Source organism: Lates calcarifer, linkage group LG15, assembly GCF_001640805.2.
Source record: "Lates calcarifer isolate ASB-BC8 linkage group LG15, TLL_Latcal_v3, whole genome shotgun sequence".
In the NCBI taxonomy this organism is placed as follows: Eukaryota; Metazoa; Chordata; class Actinopteri; family Centropomidae; genus Lates; species Lates calcarifer.
Window position 1 is genome coordinate 21589343 of NC_066847.1, and position 27056 is coordinate 21616398.

Here is a 27056-nt window from a genome sequence, read left to right on the forward strand (position 1 = left end):
GTCATCTGACTTAAACAGGATGTTAGAGGGAGAAGGAGAAAGAGGCAGAATCCTGAGAGCCTGGGCTACATAAAGAAACAGTGATAATTAGGCACGGCAAGCAGGATCAAAGAAAGCTGCCATCAATGAGCAATGCAAATGTCGGTTCCTCCTGACAGCCAGAGAGACGGTGATCTGAGAGAGTTGTGTCTGTGAGGAGTCAAATGGCAGACAAATTGACAGGAAGAGCTATATAACGGCACTCCACATTCATCAAGGTATGGCAGTGAAACTAGGACACTATGATACAGTACTATTTCTCAAAGAAAATAAGATGTTCTTCCAGAAGCACAGAGAATATATTCCTCTTATGTTCTTCCAGGCAGAGCGCCACTATTTAGGCAATAAAGAAAGAAGATGGGCTGTAATTTCTTACATGATAGCAGCACTTTGGAGCAGTGAGCGAATGAGTGAGCAATTGACGCCAGGTGTATAATAACAGTTTATGCCTCCATAACATGCAGAGATCAAAGTAATATCTCCTCTGGTTTTGAACGCAATCTGCGCAGGAGTGGAATATTTACAAAACACCAACATTCACATTCATGTTTTCACACTGAGCAAAAGGTTGCCTAAGTAAGTGAATATTCATAACTCTTTGGCATGTGTCCTGCTGCTGGGCCCTGTATTAACACCCAGCCAAGGGAAACAACAACAACAAAAAAAAAAAAAACCCTGCCGAAAAGCTTTTGATGTCTGGTAGGTTGAAGTACGGCATGTTCTTCCCAGTTCTCTTTTATAAACAAACGTTTATCTTTAGCATCTGTTGTGCACATACCAAAAAACAAATAATGGTAATGACTAAGTAATTGGCTGTCTGCAGACAGTAGCATAGTCAGCCACTTAATAATAAGGTTGTTACCATCAATTGAACCTTGTGTGTTTATCCCTACACAGAGGAAATGTCATAACTCAATTCTTTAACAAACCTTAATGTCATGTGGGTTGAAGCAGTTCAGCACAATGATGCTCTGTTTATATATAACCATAGACCTATGTGGAGATAGATTTATTTCACTGTTTTGTGATTTAATAACATTAGTAATACACCTTTAAATTCTGGCGTTTAACCTAGTTTGAATGAGAGTAACCCGAGATATAAATGCGTCTGAAAACTAATGTGATTAATAAAATAATGAAATGAATTAATGAAATAATAAAAGTGTGCTCGTTGTAAATGCAAATCTGCCTTACAAACCATGAATGGAGTTGAAAATTACACCAACAGAGGACGCGGTTTAACGTTTGGCTGCACACGAGCTGCCAAGCCAGAACAAGACCTGAGGAAAACCGGAACACAAATAAATGGGCTTTTCAAAATAATGGCAAATTTAGAAAAAATAAAAATGAAAACATTTAGGCACACATGACCCAAAACTTAAAAACAAACTGAATTTAATTAAAAAAAAATATTCCACACAGCGGTTCCATTACATTTACTGCCTGAAGAAAAACAGTTAAATGGTCAGTACAAAACTGATAGCACACATTTAAATGAAACTCTTCATTAGATCAGGCACCTCTCAGATGAAGGACAACAGTTATGAAAGGGGGAAAAAATGCTGGAGTTCATGACTGATTTGCAATGTTTAATTGTGACTTAAACAATTTTATGACATCACTTTGGTCTATATACCAGCTAGTAATGGGAATGTGTCATTTTTCACATTTTTCTCATTGTGAAAATGATTGCTGTAACCCTGATAAGACGATAATGTAGACATCCTTCATTGTGGTTAAGTAGATGATGATGAAATGGATGTTGAGCTAAATAAAGAATATATGTACTGAACATTAACATAGCATTCTGGCCACCAAAACCACAAACGTTATGTGCTTGCCTGTCGTCTACAGTGTCATCAAAAATTCCCAAATTCAAATTGAACCTTTTTATCTTCTTATGTCAAACTTTTTTCTTTTTTTTTTTTTTTGGAGCCTCTTTTTCCTTCCCATAAATATTTCACACATCTCTCCCCACATTTTGACTTGATGTTTTACTACAAGGAAGCTGTTTACAACACTCTGGTCAATTAGGCGTTTTATTTTTAAAGCCTGAACCGGAAGTACCGTAAGCGCTTCTGCGGGTCTCGACTCTCGCTCCTCGGTTTCTGCTGTGTTCAAAGCGACTCCACATTCAGTTGGACTGAAGCGAAGTCTGGAGACGGACAAGTCAGCGCGCCTCGTCTCCCATTGACCGTTTTACAGACTCCTCTTGTTTCTGCACAGACACAAGCTGATGCTTCAATGAAGACGCGATTTAATGACCCGCCTTTGGATGAAGTTGGAGTTTTTTTCCTGCAAAACAAACACAATGTGACCATGTTGAGTCAGTGACTGTTTTATCCTGGTCGGATTTCGGAGTATCTGTATTGATCCAGGGAAGAGGGTCTTAAGAATGGGCAAACTTCAGTCAAAACATGGTAAGAGATGATGCATCTGAAAGCACTGACGGACACACACACACAAAAAAAGACTAAGTATTTAGTTTATAATTTTACAAAAACTAACGTTTGTCTGTTTTACATCCCTGTTTCTCATGACGGGATTTGAAGCGTGTAAGCGCAGAGAAAACCCTGAAGGTGAGGATAGATCATTTTGTATAATGAAGGTTTATTAATGACCATAGTCTAATACACCAAAGGTTTAGATTAATAGCTGCTGATCGGTGTGTTTTCATCTTGGCTCAGGAGACAGTTTTGTTGTGAACGCCTTCCTCCGGAGAGGGATGGAGGAGTGTGAGAGGTACAGCGCGACGGATCACAAGCTGAAGAACATGCAGGTATCAGGCTTTTATTTTTTTAACTTATAAATTGACTTTCTTTTTCCTCCTGATGATAACAAGCCAAAACATAAAAGTAGCTTGTTGGATGGAAATTAACTGATAAACTGTCCAGGCTATTGTGTTAATGACTTACCACAAAGTAAAAATGGATTTTAATAATATATAATGTAATATAGATGAGTGAAAGCACCTATAAATGAACATTGCATCCCATCTTCATGTTTGTTTAACAGATTTACATGAACAAAACTCATTACTGGGGTAATGCCAGGTGTGTGTGTGTGAGTGTGTATTTGCTGATGGGATGGATCTGTCAAGCACTTCAAAGCTGTCTGGCTGAAGCTGTTACATTCCCTTGTCCTGAAAGATGAGCTGAAAACTTCTTGACTTGAGGGGGAAGCAAACTGTATTCACAAGCATGTGTGAAGACATGCTGATGTCTTTGCAAAGTAGTAGAGTTGTTGTTTTTTCTGTCATGTCTGGCTCCGGCACAACAGTGCGGCGGTTATTCCCCTGCCAGAATCACTGGATGGGTTATGACAGCCATGAGCCCCGTGTGTGAAGCGGCTTGGCAAAGCAGCATGCACATAGACACACATGCACACACACATGTACACAGGCTGGATGGAAAGGTAGTCGTTTCTCAGACTGAAGGATATAAAGTTTGCTCTTGTGGCTTCTGGCATCGTGACTCGGGGCTGTGTCTTTTTCCTCAATGCCTCCCATTCTAGTGCAGCTCCCAGTGGGCAGCTCTCTGTGGCATAACATTACATCACTTCAATTAACGTGTCGTTTTGAGGGGGTACCAGAGTCCCGAGCTCGCGGACAGAAAAGTGCGGGAAGTTCACACAGAGGTACGGACAAATCTGTGTGAGGTGGGTGGTTGTAATAGTGGAAGAGTTATGGATTATATCAGGGCTATAAACCGCCCACTCATGGCAAATTAAAAGAGAACTTTACTCTGCTTCAGAGGAGTCTGAGTTCACACTCCCCTGAAGGGAAACCACCAAAGGCATAAGCTTGGCTCTTATTAGTAGGAGGGACCCACCCTCACTTCTATCAAAGTCATGCCCCTGATTTATGTTTTGTCATTAGTTGGTTATATTAGAGGTTTGTTCGCAGACCAGAACTGGATAACAGCGTTTAACTAATCCTAATAGTAGTTTGACTTTCTTTGAAATTAAATCAGGATTGGTTGATTAGGAGATGGAAGAAACCTAATGCTCATCTGTTATTGTATATATTATATATTATATAATTATGATATTATTCTTTTTGCCATATCATTAAGGCTATTCTAATACTGAGAGTTTTTGGATCTCTTTTGTTGTACATATGCAAGATCACCATTTTTGCTGCTTTTCTTAGTTTTATGTGACCATAAGCTGAATATCTTAAGGTTTTGTGGAGATGTTTGATCAAAACTAGAAACTTGGGGCTTTTGGAAAGTGTAACAGTCATTTTTCGCTATTTTTGGACACTACAGCCCAAATGATTAATCATGACTGCAATTTGCATGTAAATGAATATAAAAAGGTTAGCTGAAGCCCATATTGCAAACACTTAAATACCACAAAAACCGGTATCATGAGTGAAATTGATACTATGCGTATATGGTCGCTGTTGTACTGCAAACTCAATATGTGACTGCCTGCTTTTACGCAGTGACAGCTCTATTCATGCTGTTTGAAATGAGCCTATATCTACATTAACATAAAGATGGATGATGTCCCCCCGGGGATGTCTCTCATGCCGTTTAGTTTCCCGTCTAACAGACAGACTTTCAGCACAGACAGAAATTTATCTCTGCTGTGAAACAGTAATACCATTTCCTCACCCGATCCCACACACTGTTAATTAATTCCTCGCTAGGAATTGAATTACATTGTCAGTTTTCCAGATATAATTATTGGATAATGGCTTCTTAGATGTCTGGGGTTTAGACCATGATTAGACAAGTCCAAGTCAAACAAAAAGTAGCAACAATGCTATGATTTTTTCTTTTAGGATTTTAGTTTTTAAATTAATTTCAGCCACATTTTCTTCTCCTGAGCATTTCTCCAAAGGCTCTCACCAGACAGTAGTTTCACCACTTAGTGCTAATTGATGAGCTGCGGGGACCATTTAAATTGCTTATGAGTTTATATAGGAAGAGATTGACCCAAACACAGTGTTTAACTCTGACCATTCCCCCCTCCCCATTGTCAAATGGGGGAGTAGGATTCCTGAGCTGTCTGGCTGCAACTTCAAAGCTCAGAGCTGCGAGTTATAAAAGGGCTCTGATATCAGTGGAGCCTCCGAACCCTCACCCCTCTATCCCTCCTTGCCCTGTCCTGGGGGATGGGCTTAAGGATGGAGTACTCCCGGGGCGGGGGGGGGTAAACAAGCAAGCACTAACAAGAGCCCAAGCCTGACACCATTCTGTGTAAACCATCAATCTCCTCAGTAAAACAGTTGTTTCTATTCAACAAATTGTGAATGCTTTGCTGCGCTTTAGCGAGAAATAACAAAAGATCAAAGGATGCAAAGACCTGTTCAAATATTGATATTTCTGCAAACCATGATCCAAGATTGCAGCTGGCAGGTTGCCCTCAATATATCATCCTATAGCCTCCTTAAAGTGTGGTATTAGTGGACAAAGAGAGCGTGATTCAGCAGGATGACTTGGCTCATCCTGGTTACAGACATCAACGGTTTTGACACTTGTTTGCAGGTGTTCAAAATACCTGTCCAAGCACCTGGCGTAATGTAGAAATATTACAGGTGAGATCAAAGTGGCAGTCCAGGGCACAGTCATCCACCTCACCTCAAAAATGAGCTTAAGTCTGTGGTTATTGAATATGTAAAAACGCAGAAAACTCCAAGCCCTGTACTTATCCAAACCTGTGTTCATTAGTGGAAGAGCTCTGTGAAGGTTCACTGTGTTTCACCTCTGGAAACATCAACATATCAACAGCCCAGACCCTCACACACACAACCACAGCGCTTCGTTTTGGAGCTTCAAACAGACATGCTTAGATGCCCAAATAATGACAGCCTAATTCAGCCTTTCAGCACCATCTTTTGTCTCAAAACTTCCCACAGACTTGGCCTGTGAAGAGGGAGTGTGTCAACATTTTATATTCCACAACAAAGACCTTTCTTATTCCACTTTGAAAAGGTTAATAATATCACACTTGAAGTAAAAAGGCTTGGTTAGGGATTCGGTTTGGATATAATGATGTGCCAAAAGCTCTGAGACGCAAATTTATTTTGACTTACGGAGAGTTACATAGCACTCACCCCCTCAATAATAAATTAGGTTTAAGAGCAGAGTTCCCAAAGCAGCTCACTAAACTAATTGTAAGCTAATGTTTTTTTAACATTCATTTGGAATCTGTGAATAAGATTTTCCCCTTATATAAAAGTCCTCATTTGGCGATCCTGCTCAAAATGGATGTTTTGTTTGGACAATTTCGCTGCTGGGCATTTGGGTATATCTTCTAGTCACCATGTTAATTTTGAGTTAGCAGTATTTGATTTGGATCTGAGGCTGGGATAGCTGTGTAATCTTAAGGCCATGGACCTAAATGACATTTTATTTTTCAGTACACAGCCACAAGTTTAAAACTGAGGTCATTCTTTTTTGGGTTTGAGTTTGCTCGTAGTGGATGTAATTGTGCAGCTCCTGAGGTCTCCGAGCGCTTCGAGACTTCTTTTGAGAAGTATTCTCATCAGCATCATCTCATGGCTTTTCACTTCTGCCTCTCTTACAACCACAAATGCCAAAAAAAGCCCGTCCCTCCCTGCTGCAGTGCTACCAGGGAGTGATACATGGTGGAGAGGAGACAAAAAGGTGTGCTCATATATGTACTGCTTTTGAAGGGACTTGAAGGCATTTGGAGAGTTTGTTTTTTTCCACCCACTTTTTTTTTTTTTTTTTTTTTTTGAAATTGGCTTCACAAGAAGGCGAGCTGTGAGCCTTCATCTCTGAATGAAAAGCATGTGGCTGGCATCCAGAACAGCGGGGTCTTTCAGCACGGCCCCGGCAGACATCTGTTCCTGGTTTGTACAGCAAAATCCTGGAGCAGGGAGAGGGGCTGTGGTGGGAAGGGGGTGAGAGAGGGTGGCGGGGAGTAGGAAAAGAGGAGGAGGAGGAGGAGGAGGAGGGGGAGTGGTGGGTTTAAGGGTGTTTTTTTTCTTGGGGGAGATATTTGAGGGGCTTTAAAGGTAGTGGGGGAAGGGGGAGTAATGGAGGGCCTCATCCGCCTTGTCCCCTGCATTGTTTGGGCAGTAGCTGACCATTGATCTCACCATACCTCTTCATTAACCTCTAACAGCTGCTAAACATGCAAATCAATTTTTCCCCCTCTATGTTGGTCACAATTTGTCCAGACCAGTGTGAACATCATCACCTGATTGGCCTCGACACTAGTCACAAGTGTGGGATGCTTGTTTTAAGCCCTTCTTTCATGTTCGAGAGTGTGTATCACTACATGACTAACCCTATGAGTCAGAGGTCGCTCTCTGTCTGTATGTTTGTGAGTGAATAAGTGGGAGGCAAAGGGTGGTTTGTGCGGCTTGTGCCTAATGGAGAAAGACATTAGAACACTGCAGGCAGATTAAATGTTTATTTTTCTGAGGATATTTATACTGCCTGAAGTACTTTGAAGCAAGTTTGCTCACTTTCGCCCTAATTGTGAGCTGTGCACACGAAGAGAGCAAGGCCCCTCTTTGGCCATCAGGAGGAATCAAAGAGTCATCACACATTGGTTCACTAGCGTTTGGCATAAATCAAGGGCTGTATTAACCTTGGTCTAAATGAGCTATGGGCCCCTGTTAAACCTCCACCCTCTAGAATTTTTGAGTCAAAACTAGAATTTTAAACAGGACAACTCCTTAAGATTAGGAAAATTCTAGAAACACCTTAAGTGCCTCAATAATTTGGTTCACATTGTACGTTAGTGGTGCATTCAACTAAAAAATTTGATATGGATGTAATGGTTCTGAAACCAAAACCACGGTACAAATGTCCATGATATAGCGGGATACAAGAAGACGGAACTGTGATATTGCAGAAAAACAAAGAAACAAGGTATTAACTGAACTGTGGATTTGGAGAACCGTTAAACCACTAAAATTTGCACATGCGGTAATCAAACTACTACCCACTCATTGTCACAGAGAGAACATGAGGCCCTTAGCTCTGAGACAGTTGCTGATTTTGCACTTTGCACATTGGTAATCTAAACATTGTCAACGCTTTGGAGTAAAAAATGGTTTCTTGCTGAGGGTTGGATGAGAAGATTGATACTATTCTCCTGCCTGCATAGTAAATATGAAAGTACAGTCAGCAGTTTAGCAAAAGGCTGGAAACATGGGGAAACAGCTAGCCTGATGCTGCCCAGGAATAAGAAAATCAGTCTGCACGCACCTATAAGCCCACATTGAAACTGACAGTAGCCCTGTGTGAAAAAAAACACAGCTCCCTCATTCATTTAAATGGATCCAGTATGGCAGTGCAGCTGGGTGCCAACACAGGGGGCTCTGGCAAAAAAAAAATCGCAGGGTTGTCTGGCAAAAAAGTTGAACCCAGCCCAACTTTTGACGTAATGCAACACAGCGCAACGTCATCCATCAAAATAAATATACGCAGGTATTGCTTGCTGACAGGCTCTTTGGTTTTAAAGAGGCAACATTATGACAGCTGTAGTCGTACTATGACAGTATTTCACCCACAGACACTGTATACCATACAGCTGGTTATATTTGATAGCATACATAATGATTTAAGTTTCTCCTACAGCTTCCAGGAGAATACTGTATATTTAGACAAGAGCAATGACAGTCGCTCCACTTCCTTCATTATTGGAGCTCTTATCTGCAGACATATGGAATGAAGCTCTGCCGCCTTTAGAGATATGTCAGCCCCATCATCGGCACTTTGAAGTCATTTATTTCTTGTCACTGCTTTTCATGATATTTATGAGATATCTTTTTGCATACTTCAGAGAGATATGTGAAGCATTACAGGACCGGATTGCAGCAAGTCATCACGCATGCAATCGTACGTGACTATCTTAACTTCCTGAAAGTAGCCCATCCCAGGTTTTCAGCGACTCCACATGACCTGGACGTGCATGGTCACCGATGACAGGGGGGAGACCTCACTTCCTCTGCGCGATTAGCGCGCTGGTGGCTGTTTGGGGCAGCCCCGCCGAGGGTTAACACTGGTCTATGTCTTCGCTTTTGCTCCCTGCCAGGGGAAAGAAAATACCTGAAGCTGGAGCCCAGTGCTTAGCGCTGACATTTTTGGCAAAGGCTGCTGGATCTAAGTCTGTGTTTGATCTTGTGCTTCTCCCAGCCAAGTAAAACACCGGGAGACTCAAAGGTTATTACATTTTAGTGTGTAAGGTATGTTTCCACATAAACCCCTGTTCCCCCTTAGAAAGCTTTAGCTCTTTTCCAAGTGGACTTCATTTCGCAAGCCTTAGAGCAGCCAGGGGAATATTATATTTTTTCAGTTATGGTTGTTGGTGGTGTTATTATATGCTGTCATTATAGCCATTGTTAATTGATTACATTGTTTTAATTACATCTTCAGTGAGTACAGTGCATGTGATGTGCTTGGGGAGGACACAGGACGCTTCAGTCTCCATGTATAACCTGAACATTATCAGAGGAGACATTGCAGATCTATTTTTGTTCAATATTTTGTTTCTTTAAATATTTGCAGATTGAAACGGAGACTGATGTTTTGCTTGTTTGCTTAACAAGGACAGGGGATTCCTCTTTTGGACATGAGTTTGTTATCCTATGAATTCAGCCAGTGGAAACTTGAGATTGTCTCCACAAAGGTCAGATGCTGACATATATTCCACAATACAAGCACTGAGGAAACCAAATAGCAGCATGTAGCACAATAAGCTCATAGCTATAAATCTTAGACATGAATACCTCTACTTTTTTTGTTGCGCGTGAGAAAAAATCTAACAGGGCAGAATGAGAACAGCAAAGCCAGAACCAAAATGATGTGACTGGAATCTATGTAAAATTAAGTTGTTGAGTGTTTTTGAGCCACTCATCAATGCTGTTCATGTTGTGATGCAATCTGCAACCCCCCTCTTTTGCCCTGTGGTAGGTTACATAGACTTTCTGTGTATAAAAAGCCTTCAAAGTCACCCCTGAATGCTTCGAAACTTCATCCTTGCTCCACATTCCTGAACCTGACGCCCTGCTAGGTTTGAGGCTGGAGAATGAAACCCCACACACACCACAAACTCTGGCTTCCTGTATGCTTAAAAAAAGCCCAGTGGTTGGTACCCAGAGCTGCTGGCATTGTTACTCATTGTTGTGATGTTGTGCTGCTTGAGGCGAAGTCTCTGCTTCTTTTCAAAGTATTCTTTACATATAAATCAAGCATTCTCGTAGAGTGTTAACGTTCAGTGTTATAAACTCTAGGTGGAGTTTTGCCATGATTTCCAGTGTGTATTCCATACAAGGAGTCGTTACCTTAAGTTAATTTGATGTGCAAGGTAACCTTGACAAAAAAATGTGGAATTTATAGCAAAGCTGTGTTCATAGGTGAACAGACTTTACACAATATCCATCTTCCTGTCATCCAGTTTCATATACAGAATGCCATAGTGCAAGATTTATCAAACACACCCAAACCCAGACCCCCGAGGAGTTAGGCATCTTTCTCTCTGCTCTAAGCTGAGCCTCCCCCTCTTTGGGACCCCAAGCCTGCACATGTGTAGGTATCGCTATTACTCAGCTCATAAAACGCCACAGTCCCATCTGAAAGTGGTTAGCTGTTGAAACACACTAGCAGCTTCAAAGCTTGAATCCGGGCTCTGCAGACAGCACAGGCCTGGCCCTCCTTCTGCACATCACATTCCTCTCCAAGGGGGAATGGCTGCAAACTTGCTTTTGTTACACAAACCTGTTCCCGTCATCAGAACCCTCAATGGGTCTCCACTAAAAGGAAGTGGTTTATTTTTGTCATGGGTGGTAATTTTTTCAGGGGAATTAAATTTAGGAAATAATGGTTTCAGAGCGATTCTTCTTACATGTTTCAGAAGAAATAAGCGGTTCTCACATTCAGTGGCGGTGTATTTATACACCCAAACACCTTTTGTGCTCTTTCTATATGTGACAGAGAGGGAGGGAGAGGATGAAACAGTGCTGAAAGAGGCCACTGTTCTCATTTCCTCTGAAGGCAGCCTTCTTTTCTTCCCCCACCCATTTCTTTCCTGAGCCCGTCCACTTCAAAAGCTGACCTGGCCCTGTGTGCCATGTAACATGTTTACCTAAAGGCTCATTTCAAATAAACAGCAGTTCTCTCAGTGATGCAGCCCCCCCCCCCCTTCACTGAAAACCTTTCAGAGGCACCATCTGCTCATATAGCTTCACAAAGACAATGCCGTCTTCTAAATCTGGAATTTATTTTGTGATATCGCTGCTGAGTGACTTGCAGTGTATGGTTTTATTTTTTAAAAAGTTCTCAGCTTACAGCGTACCAAAATATCCACTGAACTCAGAGAAAATCTGCTTTTGAAGGTTGGTGACGCCAATAAGCGAACACAGCAAAATTCTCCAATATAGTCACTCTGCATGGTCTTACTTTATAACCAGTACCTACTTCTTTGTGTTGATAGGGGCTGACTGATGCTATCACTTTAAGAATGCCAGTCTATCAGAATATCTGAACTTTTACCTCCAGTGCCATGTGCTTAGCTTTGAGAACTGCTCTATCCTGGTAGCACCTGATTATCTCATAGCTTTTATGGTGTTACTGCACATCTCTGCTTTTTGAAGCATAAATCCACCTTCAAGAACTTTTATCAAACATTTAAGTGTCATACTTAGTGGTTTTAAGTGGAGTGCCTCCAGACATGCATGTGATAGAGAGCAAGGCTCCGTCTTGCTTGTAGTCTTATACCTGAGATAAGATAAGAATATACAAGCGGCTAAGCTAAGCTAACCCAGCTCATGTTTAAGTGCAGACTCTTTCGTGGCCTCGCAGCCCCCGGTTTCCAGTAATTATGGCTGTGAAAGCAGCAGCTCTCTGTGCGCTCTGCTGCAAAAAACTGAGCCGGAGAAGGAGGTGGAGCTGAGCTGAGCTGCCCTCTGCACCATAGCCTTTTGATCTCAGCTTGTGCCATGGATGAATTACGTTCCAGAATTTCACACTGGGGAACTGTGCTTCAGACACACACAGCTAGTCTGTTAGGTCACTAAAGTGCACACATGGCAGCTTCAGTCCAAACGGAGGAAGCACAGATGTTACAGTCTCACCGACTGCGGCCTCAAAATTTCTATTTGACATATTTCCACCTTGTGTCACAAATAAAAATTATAATTCATGGTTTGCACCACGAGGGTTTAAAATTCTTGTCTTGTAGCTATGGTTTCAAAAGTAATTCATCATATGCACACTCTCACATCCTTTTTATTTTTTCGACCAGTCATTTTCTTTGAGAATAATTCAACAGAAATACGAATGAGCTTTGCATGATTTTGGTGCATCAGTAATTGGCGCATGTGCTACTTTCTTTTTTCCCCCACATCTCATCTGCTCATCTTCAGCTTTCAACTTTGTCCTCTTTTTCATGGGAAGTTGCATCTCACATGCCAAAGCATTACAGCCAGTGGCCCTTTGGCAATGGTCCATTTTACATATCCAGGCTTCCTTCTCATCGTCTGAAGATCGCGGAGTCTCCTCTACTTCCTGCGCCCAGCAGGAGTGTATTTTTAGGAATCCTCAGGAAAACACTTGGTGTTGACCCTAGGATGACCCCCTGTCCAGTTCCAAGCCTGTGAGGAACTTCACAGCTTGGAATTAAGCCGGTTCTTGCAGTGTCAAGAATTCTCGTGGTCTTTGAGACTGGCAATCCCTACCAGCTGGGGAAGACGGCAGCGCCGGTCGGTCAGAGAGAGTTATACAAAAAGACAGAGAGAGAGAGAGACGGGAGATAAAAGAGGTTCAGCCACTTTGAATATGTTGCCCCTTTTTTTCTTGTATGTAAGATTTAAATTATTTTATGCCAAAAATGTGCAGAAATCTGCAAAGCCAAGACAGTTTTTCACCCAAACTATGTTGGCAGGATGGCCTCAAGTCTTTAGTATTTCATAGTAAGGAGGAACAGTAACAATTATGCAAACAAGTGATGTCTCCTAGGAACTCAGGTTTGGCAAGTGTCATTGAGAATAGTTAGGCTATAGCAGATGAGCTATTAGAGGCTCTGCCTGTGCGCTCGCCTGTCTACCTTGGTTATTTGTTGCATCCTGCTGCACTGAACTCTATATTTTGTCTCTAACCAGCAAGTCTCATCTCCCCCTGAGGGCTGAAGGCAATAATAGTACAGTACAACAGCCGTCCGTCTCTGTTTGCCCAATGTGCCTCCCAGATGGATGTGTTGAGCATTCATGCTACATTACTGGCTGATTGGTCACGGCTGCATAAGCTCCTCTTATCATGGTCAGTCATATGGATCTGTACTTCTCTGTACAAGTTACCCATAGGGAGCAGTAACCAGTAGACTGTAGAGCTTTGGTTTTGACCCTGAACCTGTTCCTATCCTGCAGGAAAACATGTTCAGGAAACCAGCGGGCAGCTCATCCACTGACAGCAGAAGAGCCTCAGAGCAGCCAAAAAAAAAAATCATTGTGGATTAGACAGACAGTATCTACTTGAGTGATTCCCAACAAGAGGCAGTTTTGCTGGGGGGGTTTGATGAACTAACTCAGATAGACTCAACTAACCAGTGTAACAAATAGAAACTTTAATTTGACTAAAACATATCCTTATGAAGGATAGTAAAAGTTGAAATAGTTAAAAGTAATGGATAAATTGTCTGCATCTGTCACTAACAGTGCAAATGCAAACTTGACCTAAGCAGCCTACACACTGACAATTCAATTGTAAGGAAGAAATGTTGTCAAAACATTCACTTTATAATCCACCTACAAGAACGTGTTTAGAACATGACAGGTAGTGTTCATGAGGGGGTACTTGAGCTCATCTGACAGTGCTGTGGGGGTACATCAAACACACATGGTAGGGAACCACTGTACATGTAAAACCTTGGGCGATGTTGCTGCTCCTCCACACTGGCGCGCAGCTGTCCTTCCCCAACATGGTTTGTTTACATTTCTCAGTCACCCACAGGAGCACTGTAACGCCTGTAGCTCCTCCAGCCTCCAACCACAGAGCCTCGCCCCTATGAACTGCCAGTCTGGGTTTTCAAAGCCATGACTCAAATCCCTTGCAGCTTAACAATACGAGCAGTGAAAACAGTGGTGTTGGTGGTTATCTCACAGGTGAGAGCAATTATAACTGACATCTCAATACTAGACAAGACAGCTGGAAACCTGACACTAACTACAGTACACAAAAAGCACCCTCATAGGTGAGAGTGACTGTGTTGAATTGTTTTCACCCAGCAAGACCAGACGGGGTGGAGAGGGTGACTGTAACAGACAGACAACCATTCCGAAGAGTTTATTTACACAAAACCATGTGAGATAATTGCAGCCGATCAGTTTCAGATACCGCTCAGGTGGACAGAAGTAGCGACTGCATGAGAGGTGATGTTGCTTTGGACCGTAATGGGATTGACATTGCGGTCACCTCACCCACAACCTGGCGTTTTGAGATCTGCTGTGTTGTTTAAAGGGCCTGTGGAATGTGGAACAAATCCCCTCAGCTTTATCAGCCTGGGCGCGCTCCCCATTGGCCAGGCTTAAGAGCCAGGGGCCTGCGCGGGAGCTTACAGAATTTCACATGGAGGCCAGAAACAGAGGAACATCCTGTTTGAGTCTAACCGCCTGTCCCACACTGGCTTTGATATGCCGTCGCCTTGTGCACTCACCTCTTTCTTGTTTGTCAGGGTGTGCGTGTGTGCTCGAAATATGCTCCGCGTGTCTCCTGTCTAGTATCTGGGTACATCTTTTTTTTTTCTTTTTTTTTTTGTTGGCGTCTGGTACTAGAGTAGAGGTTATTTTGGTGCTGAAAAGATTATTTGAAAAGTTGATTAGCTGATTGAAAAAAAAAAAATTGGTAATCTATATAACTGATTTATAATTTATCAAGTAAAACCACCAAACTTTTGCTTTTGTTCCAGCTTCTCAAATGTGAGGATTTACTGCTTTTCCCTGTTGATCCTGGACGTTGCCTTGGGATCAGGGAAATTGTAGCAAATATTTTCTCTATTTTCTGACAGCTCATGGGCTTATTAATCAGTTGATTGAAAAAGTAATTGATAGACTGAGTTCATTTGCCTTTATATAACGTAGTAAGTTAAATTAATTTTAGCTCTTAATACTTAGTATGCCTTAACATGAGCTCACTGTTGTCAGACCTGACTTACTAGACATTTCATTCTTTGAAAACACTCCTTTAAAGCCAAAACATGTTTCAGGTTTGCATAAATCCCAGAACAAAATAAAATGAAAAGACGGTGTAATTTTTGACTGTTAAAAGAACCAGTTTTACTGTACTTCTGTTTGGATTGATCATTAAATGTTTGAGCGTGGATAACACATGGCACTGGTCATATAAAAGTTCACGCAGAGACTATTGCATTACACCACCAAGCCCTGTTACCTCTGAATTAAAGCAACATGCTTTCTGTGGTGCTGTCATAATGTGTGTGGCACCAAATTTTAAACCTTACTCCAGTTGTTTGTGTTTCAGATGTAGTGAACCATGACAGCCACTGTTTATCTCTTTCCAGTAACTGATCACATGTATTAACTGTGTTATGATCTACTATGTCTATAATTTAATACATTTGCCTATCCCATATTCACAAGTGTGATTCCAGTCACTGGTATGAAGCACATGGTTTCCAAGTCCCTACAGTAGCTGCCTGTGTGACAGCTGACAGGAGGGCACTCCATTACATCAGACTCCTATCAAAGCCCACTTTAATGAAGGCAAGCTGATTACAGCACCGGTGACAGATGCAGGGTGGTCAGCCAGTGATGCTAATCTTTGTTTATGCCATCCAGCAGGTCATAATCAAAGTGAGAGAAATAGCAGTGATAGGGTGAGGAGGGGTGAGGAGGGGCGAGGAGGGGCATGCAGAGTTTAGGAGATAGTCTCTCCTGATTGAAGGGGAGCGGCTGACTTTCAGTGGTTTTACGTGCTGCTCTTACATAGACAGGCAAGCATGCTCATCTCTCCTCACAGCTGTTGTTATACTAGGACCGAAGAGGCTTTGCCCTGGTGATTCATGTCCTGCCAAGGGAGAGTTTTTTTTACCTCCTGTTTGACCTCAGAGAGAGTCCCACTACCCTGAAAGGGCCATATCTGGGCCATCTTGGCCCCATGGGACCAGTCCAGATAACAGGATGGCATTCTGCTCTGCTCTCATTTCCATTCATAGAAAGACATGTCATGGCACACTGATACATAGATAAAAGACCCCTAATTAGTGGACAAAGGCAAATTTTAGCTGCCCAGTAATGACAAGTATCGAAAAGGCAAGGTTAGGATTTTTGTGGCTAAACTTGAAAACTCTCCAAACCCTCACTGAGGGTCCTTGGCTCGGTCATGACAACAGCGCATGGTCATAAGCTGAATTATAAAAAACATGCTTTCAGGTTGTGTTTATATTGTGATTAAAGTGAACATTATTAGGCAGGCTAGTTCAGATCCAACAGTATGTGCAATACTGTTTGTTTTAATATTGCTACTCTCTGCTAGCTGAAGCCAGTGTGCTCTGTTGACTCTGAGCACCATAATTACCCTGACTTGGAATGAAAGCCGAGGCCAGTTGAACCAAAAGGAGAGGGGGCTTTCTGCTTAGCCGTCAAGAGACCAACACATTGTTCTTTTACTGTCTTGCAAGAGAGGAGACAAAAGTTGTGCAACCGGCCCTCTCTCTTTAGCTCCCCATATTTTCAGCCCCCAGCCCCTTCCCCCATCTCCCCACCCCTCGTCTCCCTCTCTCTTTTACTCTGCCTCTCTTTAGTATAACCGCTCACATCTGGTTTTGAGTCAAGGCCAGGTTGGTTTCTTTTGGAATGGAGGGCTTTTATTTCTCAATGGCCCCACTCCCTCTCCAGTTTCAGTCTGTGGTGAAGAGTATGCAGTTTGTTTATGAACTGGTGTTCCTCTCCTTATATTGATACTATTCAATCCTCATTTTCATCATTGGGGAACCCCACAATTATCCCCAATTAATGGAGCAGGAATGTCGGTTGGCTGGCGGTCATCAAGGCTTTCCTGTGGCGCCCTCTTAAGTGTCAGTTGCAGGTGACTTTGTGTTTCTAGAAACTGTACAGAACTCCCACCATTAGCCACACAGTATTTGCCTCCCAAGGCACTCTCTGCATCAAATTAAGGAAATAACTGAGATTGTTGGCCTGGATTGGACAAGAAACTGCACAGTACAATGCAAAGAAGCCTCATTTATGAAAAAAAGGAGACAGAATCAGAATTAAATGTACTGTATATAGCCAGCTAAGTTATTTTTATGCTAATTACAACTTTATATGAAACTAAGCCATCTGAAGTGCTCCAGAGAACCACATAGCTTTGAAATTATATGAGGAAGCTTCCAGACAGTATCCTGTTTTTGTACTTCTTCCAGTATATGTTTGCACTTGGATCCACACATCTGATCAAGTTGCCGTATTTCATACCCCGAGGCCAGTGGAACTGTGTAAACAATCTTCATGCTAGCCTCCCTTGTTTTTGAAGATGCCATTTTCAAAATCAGTTGTGCTTCGTATGGTTTGAAGAATGGACTAAAAGAAGTGTGTATACTTATATTTAGGGGCTGAGCTAGAGGGGGGGGTGTGAGAACAAAGATGTGCAGTGTTTTCCAGTGGGAGGATGGGTGGTAGGCAGGCACAGAGAGAGAGAGAGAGAGAGAGAGAGAGAGAGAGACTGCTGGGGGATGTCTGATGTCACCTGGTAGGGAGCTATGAAAGCTTCTCCTGGTTACCCTATCCCACATAAAAGTCTGGCAGTAGGCTGAGGCTTTAGGGAAGCTTGGCAGAACCTCTGCTTTAAACAGGAACAAACATCACACACCTCTCTGTCTGTCTCTCATGTCGAGGCATCTTGGAGACAGAACCTGTTTACATGGAACGCTGTCAGTGCATATTTCCAATGCGCTGTTTTTAAGACAAGGGAGATCTAATACCTTATAATTTCCCTGTCACTCTGGCTGAAGCTGTCTGTCCCGCACATGCAGCATTTCATCTGTCTTCCCCATACCTAATATCACGCACTGCATAGACGTGCATATATATCATGGTGGGTTTCAGGTGTATGCGTACTGGTGGGAAAACAGTGGGAACACTGCTCCAACATGATAACACATTTGCGTTGCCTACAGAGCAGTTTTGTGATCTGATAGTGAAAGAATGAGAGTTGCTAGATGCCAGAATGCAGTTAATTACACATGTGGTGGGCAGATTTGAGCCCCGACACCGTGGGCGATGGGGATGGAGATGCCATGTGTTTAGACGTTAAACTGCAGACTGCGGTCAGACCCAGCCTGCTCTCTCATTAGCTCCCCCAATGGATGTAATGAGCATGGAGGTGGGGTGGGTGGGGGAGAGAGCCATGTGTTCAACACAACCCCTGCTGGTCCCCTCCTTGTGCACTCAGCAAGACGTCTCCTGATATCTGAATTTTAATTAGGGGCAAGATTCACTTTTGGCAGTTGGTTGATTGATTTGTTTCATTACATTTTACGCCGAATCCTGTCTTTCATTTAGAGGTGCTTATACCTTGCTCTGCACCCTCATGGGAACGAGCATGAGAAGAATCAATGGTTGTCTTTGATGTTCCTCTGAGCTGCAGAACAGTGCGTCTGTGTGAACTCCCTTTTCCTTACACACTGCCCTTCATTAAGGGACTGCGGTACAAAAGAGGGGAGATAAAAGCATCCAGCCCGGAAAGGAAACAACAACTTGGCTGAAGATGGATGTGTATAGGGACACACATGTGCTCCTCTCATTTCGAGTGTGTGTGTGTTTGGTGATTAAAGAATGCTGCTTGTTTGGGGCCCAGGGAGTGGTACCAGTTGTCCCCACCTCTCCCAGAAGCCTTCCAGAATCTGTTAAAAAAAAAAAAAAAAAACACCTCCAACTCTCTCTCTGAGCTCACAGGAACTGGAGTAAGCAATAGATAGGCCCTATCTCCTTTCAAACAAACCGCATCCTCATCTGCCCCTACTCTTATCTGCATTTCTCCTCTCCCATCTTTGTTCCTCTTATGTTTCCTTCCCTCCTTTCTCCCTTTGTGTCCTCTTTCCTCTGCTCCTTTCTCTCCTCTTTATTCCTCCCGCTTGCTTCCTGCCTCTCTCCTGCTTCCCTCCCCTCCTCTCGACTCCCATTCTTTTTCTGTGCTCTCTCTCGGTGTCTCCGGTGGCCAATTTGCAGGAGGGGGTGTCCGAGCCTTGACCCTGAGACTCAACACCCCTCCCCCAGTGGTGAAGGTCAGGGCCAGATTACAGGCTTGGAGGTATCATCCTCTGAAGTGTGGAATAATCACGGGGCTATGAGATTGTTAAATAGAACCACAGGCCCTGGCGCTGTCATTACTCTGAGAAAGAGGGGAAGGGGAAGGAAGGGTGGATGGGTGGGTGGGTGGGGGGTTTGAGGAGGGCTCATTCACCTAAACGCATGCAGATGTTCAGACTCGCTTGAGCCTCTGCTCTGTTGAAGGTACATGGAGTTCTTTTGTTTTCTAGCATCTATCTGTTTTTTATTTGTCTCGTTTCAGTGGGCCTCCTTGATTCAATCTGGTGAGATTTTATTTCAAAGTGTGTGTGGAGCAGCTTAGAGGACTGAGAATGACGTAAATAAGATGAATCATTTGTTGTTTAAATACTTGTGGTTTAGGGCCTGTGCTGCACTTAATTTTCATTGTTTCCACAATCCAGTTGTAATTAAAGAATAGCCGTGGCTGTGTGTGTGCGTGTGTGTGTGTATGTGCGCACGCGCACATGGAGACCCTGTTGCCTTTGCCCCAGTGTGCCTCTGCATTAGCACATATGTGGGATGGTTATGAATACACTGTGGTTCTGTTTTATGCAGGATATAGATTATTCACATATGACAACAGAGCCTTTTTCCCTTCCACCCCTTTGTCCCACTTTTGTTTTATGGCTATGGAATTGTGTATTAATCAGTCCCATCCTATCTGCATGGAAATTTCCATCTGGCAATTATTCTCCATTCAAAATAAATACACGCACGTTGCTGAGAGCTCATTGTGAGGTTTGTTTTACATAAACCAAACTTCTCAGAGTCAAGTTTTCAATGAGAAGTACAACAAAACTCCAAGCACCCCGCCCCCCCACAACTCTGGGCTTCCTCCATCAAACACTTCTCAGTGGGTTCCATGTCAAGCAGGATGAGAATAAACAGGTTGGCTAAGAGAGAGGGAAAGAGAGAGAGCTCAGATGATGAAGTGCATTATGGGGTTTTTTGATGGATGGAGGGGTCCATTTGAAGGGCTTGGAGGAATCTTGAAAGCTTGGCTGTGGCCCGCGTTCGCTGTGTCCCAGACAGTGAAACACAATAAGCGTGCAGATGTTCAAAGTGTTTGGCCGCACTGGAGCCTCCAGCCCTCTCCCTCTCATCTGAGTAGGAAATGCTTTAGCTGGAACTGTTTGTTTTCTCTGTGTCTGTGGTCTGAACTGTAGATTCACTTACATCTCTGACCCCCTCCTCCTCCTCCTCCCCTCTCTCTCTTTCTTTTCTCTCCCTCTCTCTCTCTCTGTCTTTAATGTCTTCCCTTGTCCCAGGAGTTTCCAAATGGTGAGCCGAAGGAAGGACAATTCACAGATCAACACTGTCCCCTAGAGGGTAGGTGCAGAAAGATGTCTTTTCACTCATTGATAAACTGTTCTTGAATATTTTATGCTGCAGAAAATAGATCTAACGTTGTGTGGTAGATAAGTATGTATGAGCAATTAGTATGAATGATTCCATAAATAACACAGCCAGTATATGGATCTGAATAATATCACAGTATGGATTCATTGTTTGAAAGTGCTTATGTGCAATTTTGCATGATGATTGAAAAAAAAAACACTGATGATTTGTCATCTGATCAATGCCTAAGTTATGTTATCACAAGATTATAGTCTTTGATTTAGTGTTTATTGTGCAAAAAGTAATGAGTATAAGGAACATTCTTTGTAATAGCATCTGTAATTATAGTTTGAGCTACTAAAAAGCCACAAAGTCTAATACCAGGATATAGCTTTGGTTTCCTTTAGTGGGCGAGCCAAAGAGAGACATGAATGCTCATGCGTTATGGACACAAGAGTAGAGCTATGTGCATTTGCTGAGATGTTTTCTTTGAAATGAATGGGCTGTCATGTTGGGATACCACATATATAAGCAAAGGAACAATCAAGATCTAAGTAAAATTCATGGTTTTGGTTTTTCTCTGGAAGTGGAACCACTGAACCACACAAACTGTTCCCTAACTTCTGGATGAAAAATCCACATTAAATGTGTCGCTCTTGTGCTGACAGTGGTTCTTCCTCCTGAGAAGGCTGAGGGCTGCGAGAGCTACCTGCAGTACCTGCACTCAGAGGACGGGGAGCGAGAGATACTTAGAGATGCCAACAAGGCCGCCGGGAAGAAACGCATCAGTCTGGATGTAAGCGGTTATGTGACCTGCAATGCTGCTATTCTGTAATGTGATTTGAGTTTTCTATTGCACTACAGTTCACAAGAGTATTGCATGAGTTATGTGCAGCAGAGAGGCAGCGTAACGTATAGCAAAAGGGTCCAGAGTTCAGTTGCCGGCCCAGGCCTGTTCTGCAAGAAATCTGCATATTGAGCCAATGTTAGGATTCTTAGACCAAAATAATTACTACTCATTTGGACTGGGACAATAATTATTAAGGGGAACATTAGTGCCTATCTATCTGTGTTAGGTCTGTAATGGACTGAGGATCTGGACATGGTCCTTCAGCACTGGAAGAAGTACAAGTTGTGTGTAACAAGAGACAATAAATTAAATCAGTACTTGCAACAGCGAACGAGTGTTGCTTCACATGACAGGATTTTTCAGGTCAGGAAAAGGCCTCTCCGAAGCCACGCACTGAGAGCCAAGAGTGTTGAAACTGGTTTGTGCTTCAGCAAGCGAAAGTTATTTAAACATAGGTTAGAAAATAAATGCATGGTGGGTAACCACTGTATGCCCTCACCCTGTGCACAGAACATGTGTCTGTATGTTGAAACTGCTCCAGACCATATCCTGATTGAATTTAGGGACCAATAAATAGAATAAATAGATTGTAATGTTTAGACTTTCATGTTTTAAAGAAGTTCTTAGATCTGCCCTTTGGTGATCACTGCTGGTTATGTGAGCTGAGGAGATATTACAGAACTATAAAACACTGTTTCTCTCCCTGGGGTCTCCTCCCTTGTAAATGCACTCTGCCTTTCACACAGCGTCAGCTCTCCACCATGCCTGCAGCAGGGCCTATATTCCAGATGTTTATTTTTCCAATTATGGCTATGTTACTAGATACATCTGAATTGTAGTTAGTGCCAAAAAGTTGTAACTGAGAGTAGTGGTTACACTCATTTTTCCTGGAAGAAGGTAGAAAGACAAGGTCATAGTGGAAGGGCTTCCCACTTAAACTCTTTTCTCTCTGCTCCCCCCACACAAGGTGAAAGCAGCTGAATGGATTTTGTTGAAAAGTGATGAATGAAATGGAAATTTAGCTGGCCCACTGCTCTGCTATAAAACTCTCAGAATGCATGAATTCATACAAAAATGTGATTTCTCTAAGCTCCCTGCCTTTCCTCACACAGACTTTTTCTGTTGTTTTTACTTTGTAGGGCAGCCTTTAATTTTACCTGCAGATAATTCTCATTCAAATTTAAATCAGGGGGGCTGGTGTCATGAATCCCCCATTAGCAGTGGTTTCTCATGCAAAATTAAGAAAAATAACACTTATTCCCTCTTGAAAAATTTTAGTGAATCACACTGTAGACAATGGCTGTAATGAGTATATGTGATGTACTTTGCTGCCCCCTGTTGTTATAAATACTGCTGTGTTTGGTCTTTGAAATATGAACTGTACAAGATTAGCCAACACACAGCTCAATGGTGGCAAAAAAATGCACGTAGTCACCTTTGTATTGTTTTGGTGTCTTAAGTATATTATAGATTTTCAGTATATGAATTTGTATCCACAGGACTTGGAGTGTGATGTGTCTGTGGAGGACGACAACCGTCAGGAGTGGATCTTTACCCTTTATGACTTTGACAACAGTGGGAAAGTTACAAAGGAGGTGTGTTTGTTTTGGCTGTCATTAGTGTATCCTTGGTGTAGAATATGGCATAGAGTACTACTGCTAACATAGATAGCCTGTCCCTTTCAAATGTCATCTGTCTTTGGGCCAACAGTACAAACTGTGTTCTTCCCGCAACTATAGGACATGTCTAGTCTGATGCATACCATCTATGATGTGGTGGATGCCTCTGTGAATCACTCCTGCCACAACAAGAGCAAGACTCTGCGTGTCAAACTGACCGTCACTCCAGAGCCAAAGTGCCACAGAAGAGAAACAGGGGCAGGTAAGGGAAAATACAAACAGACATGATTTATAAGCCCAATATGCTGTGAGGAGAGTCAGTATGTCTTATAGATTTGGGGGTCAATCTGTGGGTTCTTTTTATATTAGTGGTGTCATTGGTGTTTAGCAAGCAGTCACCTCCTGTGATGTTTTTGCAGTGCATTTGACAATCAACAAATGTGGCCAGTATTGTCATCAGATTTCAATGAATCTTTAGATATTCAAATAAATTTGCTTCACTGTGTTTCGTGTCGTCTGTGTTTTACAGTGCCTGGTTCATGGCCTGTGTGCACAGTACTTTTAGACTTGCCAGAAAATGGCAACTTCCTTGAAGGCCTAGCTGATCATTTTAAACAGCTAATCTCGCAAACAATTATGATTCAACCCAGTGTGAACGTTGCTAAAAAGCTTAGTGCTGTCTAAGCTCTTGTGTTTTCTCTCTTCAGATCGCTGTCACCAGGAGGAGGGGCGCTCAGCTGATAAACGACTGTCGTCCTACATCAGGTCTGCACCCACCAAGGATACTTTGTGTAGAGGCTGCCTTTGTGTATTATATTAGTTCCTGCAGATTAAATGTCTAAACTATTAAAAGTATTTGCAGAATTCTGATTTGACCACTCATTGTTTTATTAATTTTTAGCAGCAGAGGGCAGAGCAATGAGGCGCCGGCTGCTGAGGGTCAGCATTACTGTGTGGATGAGAACACAGAAAGGAGGAATCACTACCTGGACCTGGCTGGTATAGAGAACTACACCTCCAGATTTGAAGGTAAGTATCTTCATGTTTTATAGCCTAGTTTGTTGTTGTGAATTTACAGGATGTACATTGGCAAGCTGAAAGGAGAAACAACAGTAATTTTAAGTAAAGTTTTGAATATACAAACCACTGACCTGCTGTCTCTGCCCTGTCCTTCAGGAACCACCCCTGCCTTCCCTCCCCAGGAACCTCATGGTCGAAGCTCCCAGAGCCAGAGCCAAAGCCGCTCTCGCTGCCAGGAACCAGAAACCCAAGTCATTCACCAGCGCCGCTCACAGATCATTGGTGACAGCTACAACCCTACAGAGTCCCGAAGCAAGGGCACACAGTTCCTCAAATCGCCCAAAGGAAACTACAAGGGAAGTGGAGGGAATAATGGGGGCGGCGGAGGTGGCAAATCCACTAAATGTCACGGCTACCACCCCCCTCTGCAAACTATGCTGCATGGTGGCAGCGCGGCAGTCCACGGAGGTCAGGATGTGTACCACTTACCGCACCAAGCCCAACCGTCTGGCCACCACCAGCACCCTCTGCAATACAGTCACAGCAAACGCCTGAGGGCCAAAGCCAGAGAAGCCCTGTCCCCGTCCAAAACCCCGCTGTCCCCTCAGGCCCACCCCCAGCAGCAACCCCCTGTGCCATCTGTACTGCCGAACCTGGAGAGAGAGCAGGCGTCTGGCTCTCCCGGGAGCCCGGGGTTTGTGGTTCCTGTGGTCCAACGCCACGAGCACCACCATCACCACGAACACCACCACCACCACCACTACCACCATTACCACCAGACATGACCGCCCTCAGTGTGCAATGACTGGAACTGTACAGGACCAACCACAACCAACCACACCAGTCTGAAGGACTTAACGTCGTTCCACGGGAGTGTCTCACGCTCTGTCCAGGATCTTTTTCATTCTTGTCTTGCAAGCTATACAGATATATCCTGAGATTAGATGTACTGAGAAATGGTGTAGTGTGATGACATTGGGCCAGAAGGATGTTTTTTCTGAAGTTATCATGTAATAACAACAAGATGTGTGGCACAGCTTTGAAGTTTTTGTCAATTTTCTGCTGGGACTGCGATCATTGCCTGTTTTCAGTAAGGGTACAGATACCAGAAAGAAACAGATCAAAGGACTCTTGACCCTAACATCCTTTCTCTCTTGATGCTGTTGGTTTAAGTCCCAAGAAGCTATATATCAGTGTAGGTGTGTTGTTCTGTGTGAGACCTTTCCAAAACATGGATCTCAGGTGTAAAGGTGCTGCTGCTCTCAAGCTTTTCACAGAGGCTTCCTTCTCTGGGAGGCCTGATGTGGACTGAGGGGTTTCCTGTTTGGGGAGGGAGTATAAAATCACCACTGCCAGTTTTAATGCAAAAATATCTTGCTATATGTATAAAAAAATCTATATATGTAAACACATTTTATTGTATAATTATTATACTGTATATGCATATTTCATCATGAATATAATTATGCATATATGTATTTTGTCTTTTATATATTTTAATAAACGTTATATAGTTCATTTATTTTATTGCCGCTACAGTTTTGTTTATTTCCACACTTGAGGAGGGTGTATCTGCTGCCACTGTGTGGAGTATGAAGAGGGGATGATGATTTTTCATCATCTGCAAATTAAAAGCTCCACTGTCAGCTACATTTGATTATTCTGTGGGAACAGCAACAACTCTCTACCAGTTCTATGCAACCACATTTGGTGTTTTTATAGTTACAGAATGGTGACTATAACAATAAGTCCTGATTTTTGAAAGCAGAAGTGTCTCATGTCTCTTCTATTTGCACTTCTCCCTCACTGACTGACAAGTGTTAACTGATTAGTCAAAAGAAAAAAAAAGATCATAACACAAACCTGTGCAACCAGAAGAGAACTTTAATATGTGGCTGTGCTGAATTTCCCCAAAGGTTTCACACTGTATAGGCTAATAACTCTCTCTGGTGGTTCTGTTTTCCATGTAATAGGAAGCCTAGGGAACAGTCTTATTCCACATAGTAGCTACAATCTGCTGTAATTTTGGTGCAAGCAGCATCTGGCCCCTTGTGTGTCAATTAGTTTGGGGTAATTTGATTTAAGACAAATCTACTGAGCTGCATGCACTGTTTCAGCACAATTCAAAGTGTAATGGGAAAACTAGACTTTTACAAAGGACTCCCCAAAGACAGGGGAATTCAGTTATTTCATTATTCAGCACCTGTGCGTTTCCTGAAAAAAAGGCTGCACATGAATTGTACCACCATGAATGTGTGGCTATGAAGCTGGCCACCAGTGTGTAAATGATGAATCTGAGTCAGCCACTAGGTGGCGACAAATATCTATCTATGGGGGATTAGTAGTACAAATATTAGTATTAGTTGTACAAGTGCAGAGATATCAGTGAGGATGCTGTAAAGTGATATATGGAACTGCCTCATGGATATGATATGGAATAAAATGGGAAACGTGTATTCTCTTTTGTTGAAATCATGAAGTAAATATAAACATGGCAACACTGAAAAAGAGCATACATACTCTGCTGATGTCTACATGGTATGAATAAAGGTGTTGGTAAAGGTTTGTAAACACGCCATAAAAATACACCTATCAGCTGCAACAAGAAAGAAAAATACTCTGTTTAAATCTGTTCAGATACAGAGGAACATAGTTCAAATATCCTTTACTATAAAATGTTTTCAGTTTGCTCTCTCTGGGTATTTGGCACCGCACCAAAGCTAATTTAGGCATTTCCATTACCAATGAAGATCAACACGTGCCTGTCAATTTGCTGAACGTGCCTGTTTCACGTGACCGGATGCACTGGCGTGTAGACCCACCTGTCATTTAAGTAAAACTTAAGAGAACACAACTTCACGGAAATGTAAATTTGTAAAATTGTAAGCTACGTTTTAAACGGACAGTTTATTGAACGCGT

The 27056-nt window shown here is 42.7% G+C and overlaps 1 protein-coding gene across 2 annotated transcripts; it reads left to right on the top strand.

Moving 5' to 3' along the window:
- Positions 1-2154: 2154 nt before the first annotated feature.
- nkd2b (NKD inhibitor of WNT signaling pathway 2b) lies at positions 2155-25658 on the top strand. 2 transcript variants are annotated; one of them, XM_018689062.2, is made up of 10 exons: positions 2155-2459; positions 2592-2618; positions 2727-2818; positions 20578-20638; positions 21316-21443; positions 22997-23092; positions 23237-23378; positions 23824-23881; positions 24018-24145; positions 24293-25658. In XM_018689062.2, the coding sequence occupies exons 1-10, from the start codon at positions 2435-2437 to the stop codon at positions 24919-24921; spliced, it is 1386 nt and encodes a 461-aa protein (XP_018544578.1). In that variant the 5' UTR covers positions 2155-2434; the 3' UTR covers positions 24922-25658. The 2 variants fall into 2 exon arrangements, with proteins under 2 accessions (XP_018544578.1, XP_018544585.1); XM_018689069.2 differs by having other exon boundaries at positions 24021-24145.
- Positions 25659-27056: the final 1398 nt, after the last annotated feature.

Excerpts from the sequence above, each read along its gene's own strand:
- nkd2b (XM_018689062.2), top strand. The coding sequence starts at position 2,435 with ATGGGCAAACTTCAGTCAAAACATG. Across the intron at positions 2,460-2,591 it reads CAAACTTCAGTCAAAACATG|CGTGTAAGCGCAGAGAAAAC; the intron begins GTAAGAGATGAT and ends CGGGATTTGAAG. Across the intron at positions 2,819-20,577 it reads ACAAGCTGAAGAACATGCAG|GAGTTTCCAAATGGTGAGCC; the intron begins GTATCAGGCTTT and ends CCCTTGTCCCAG.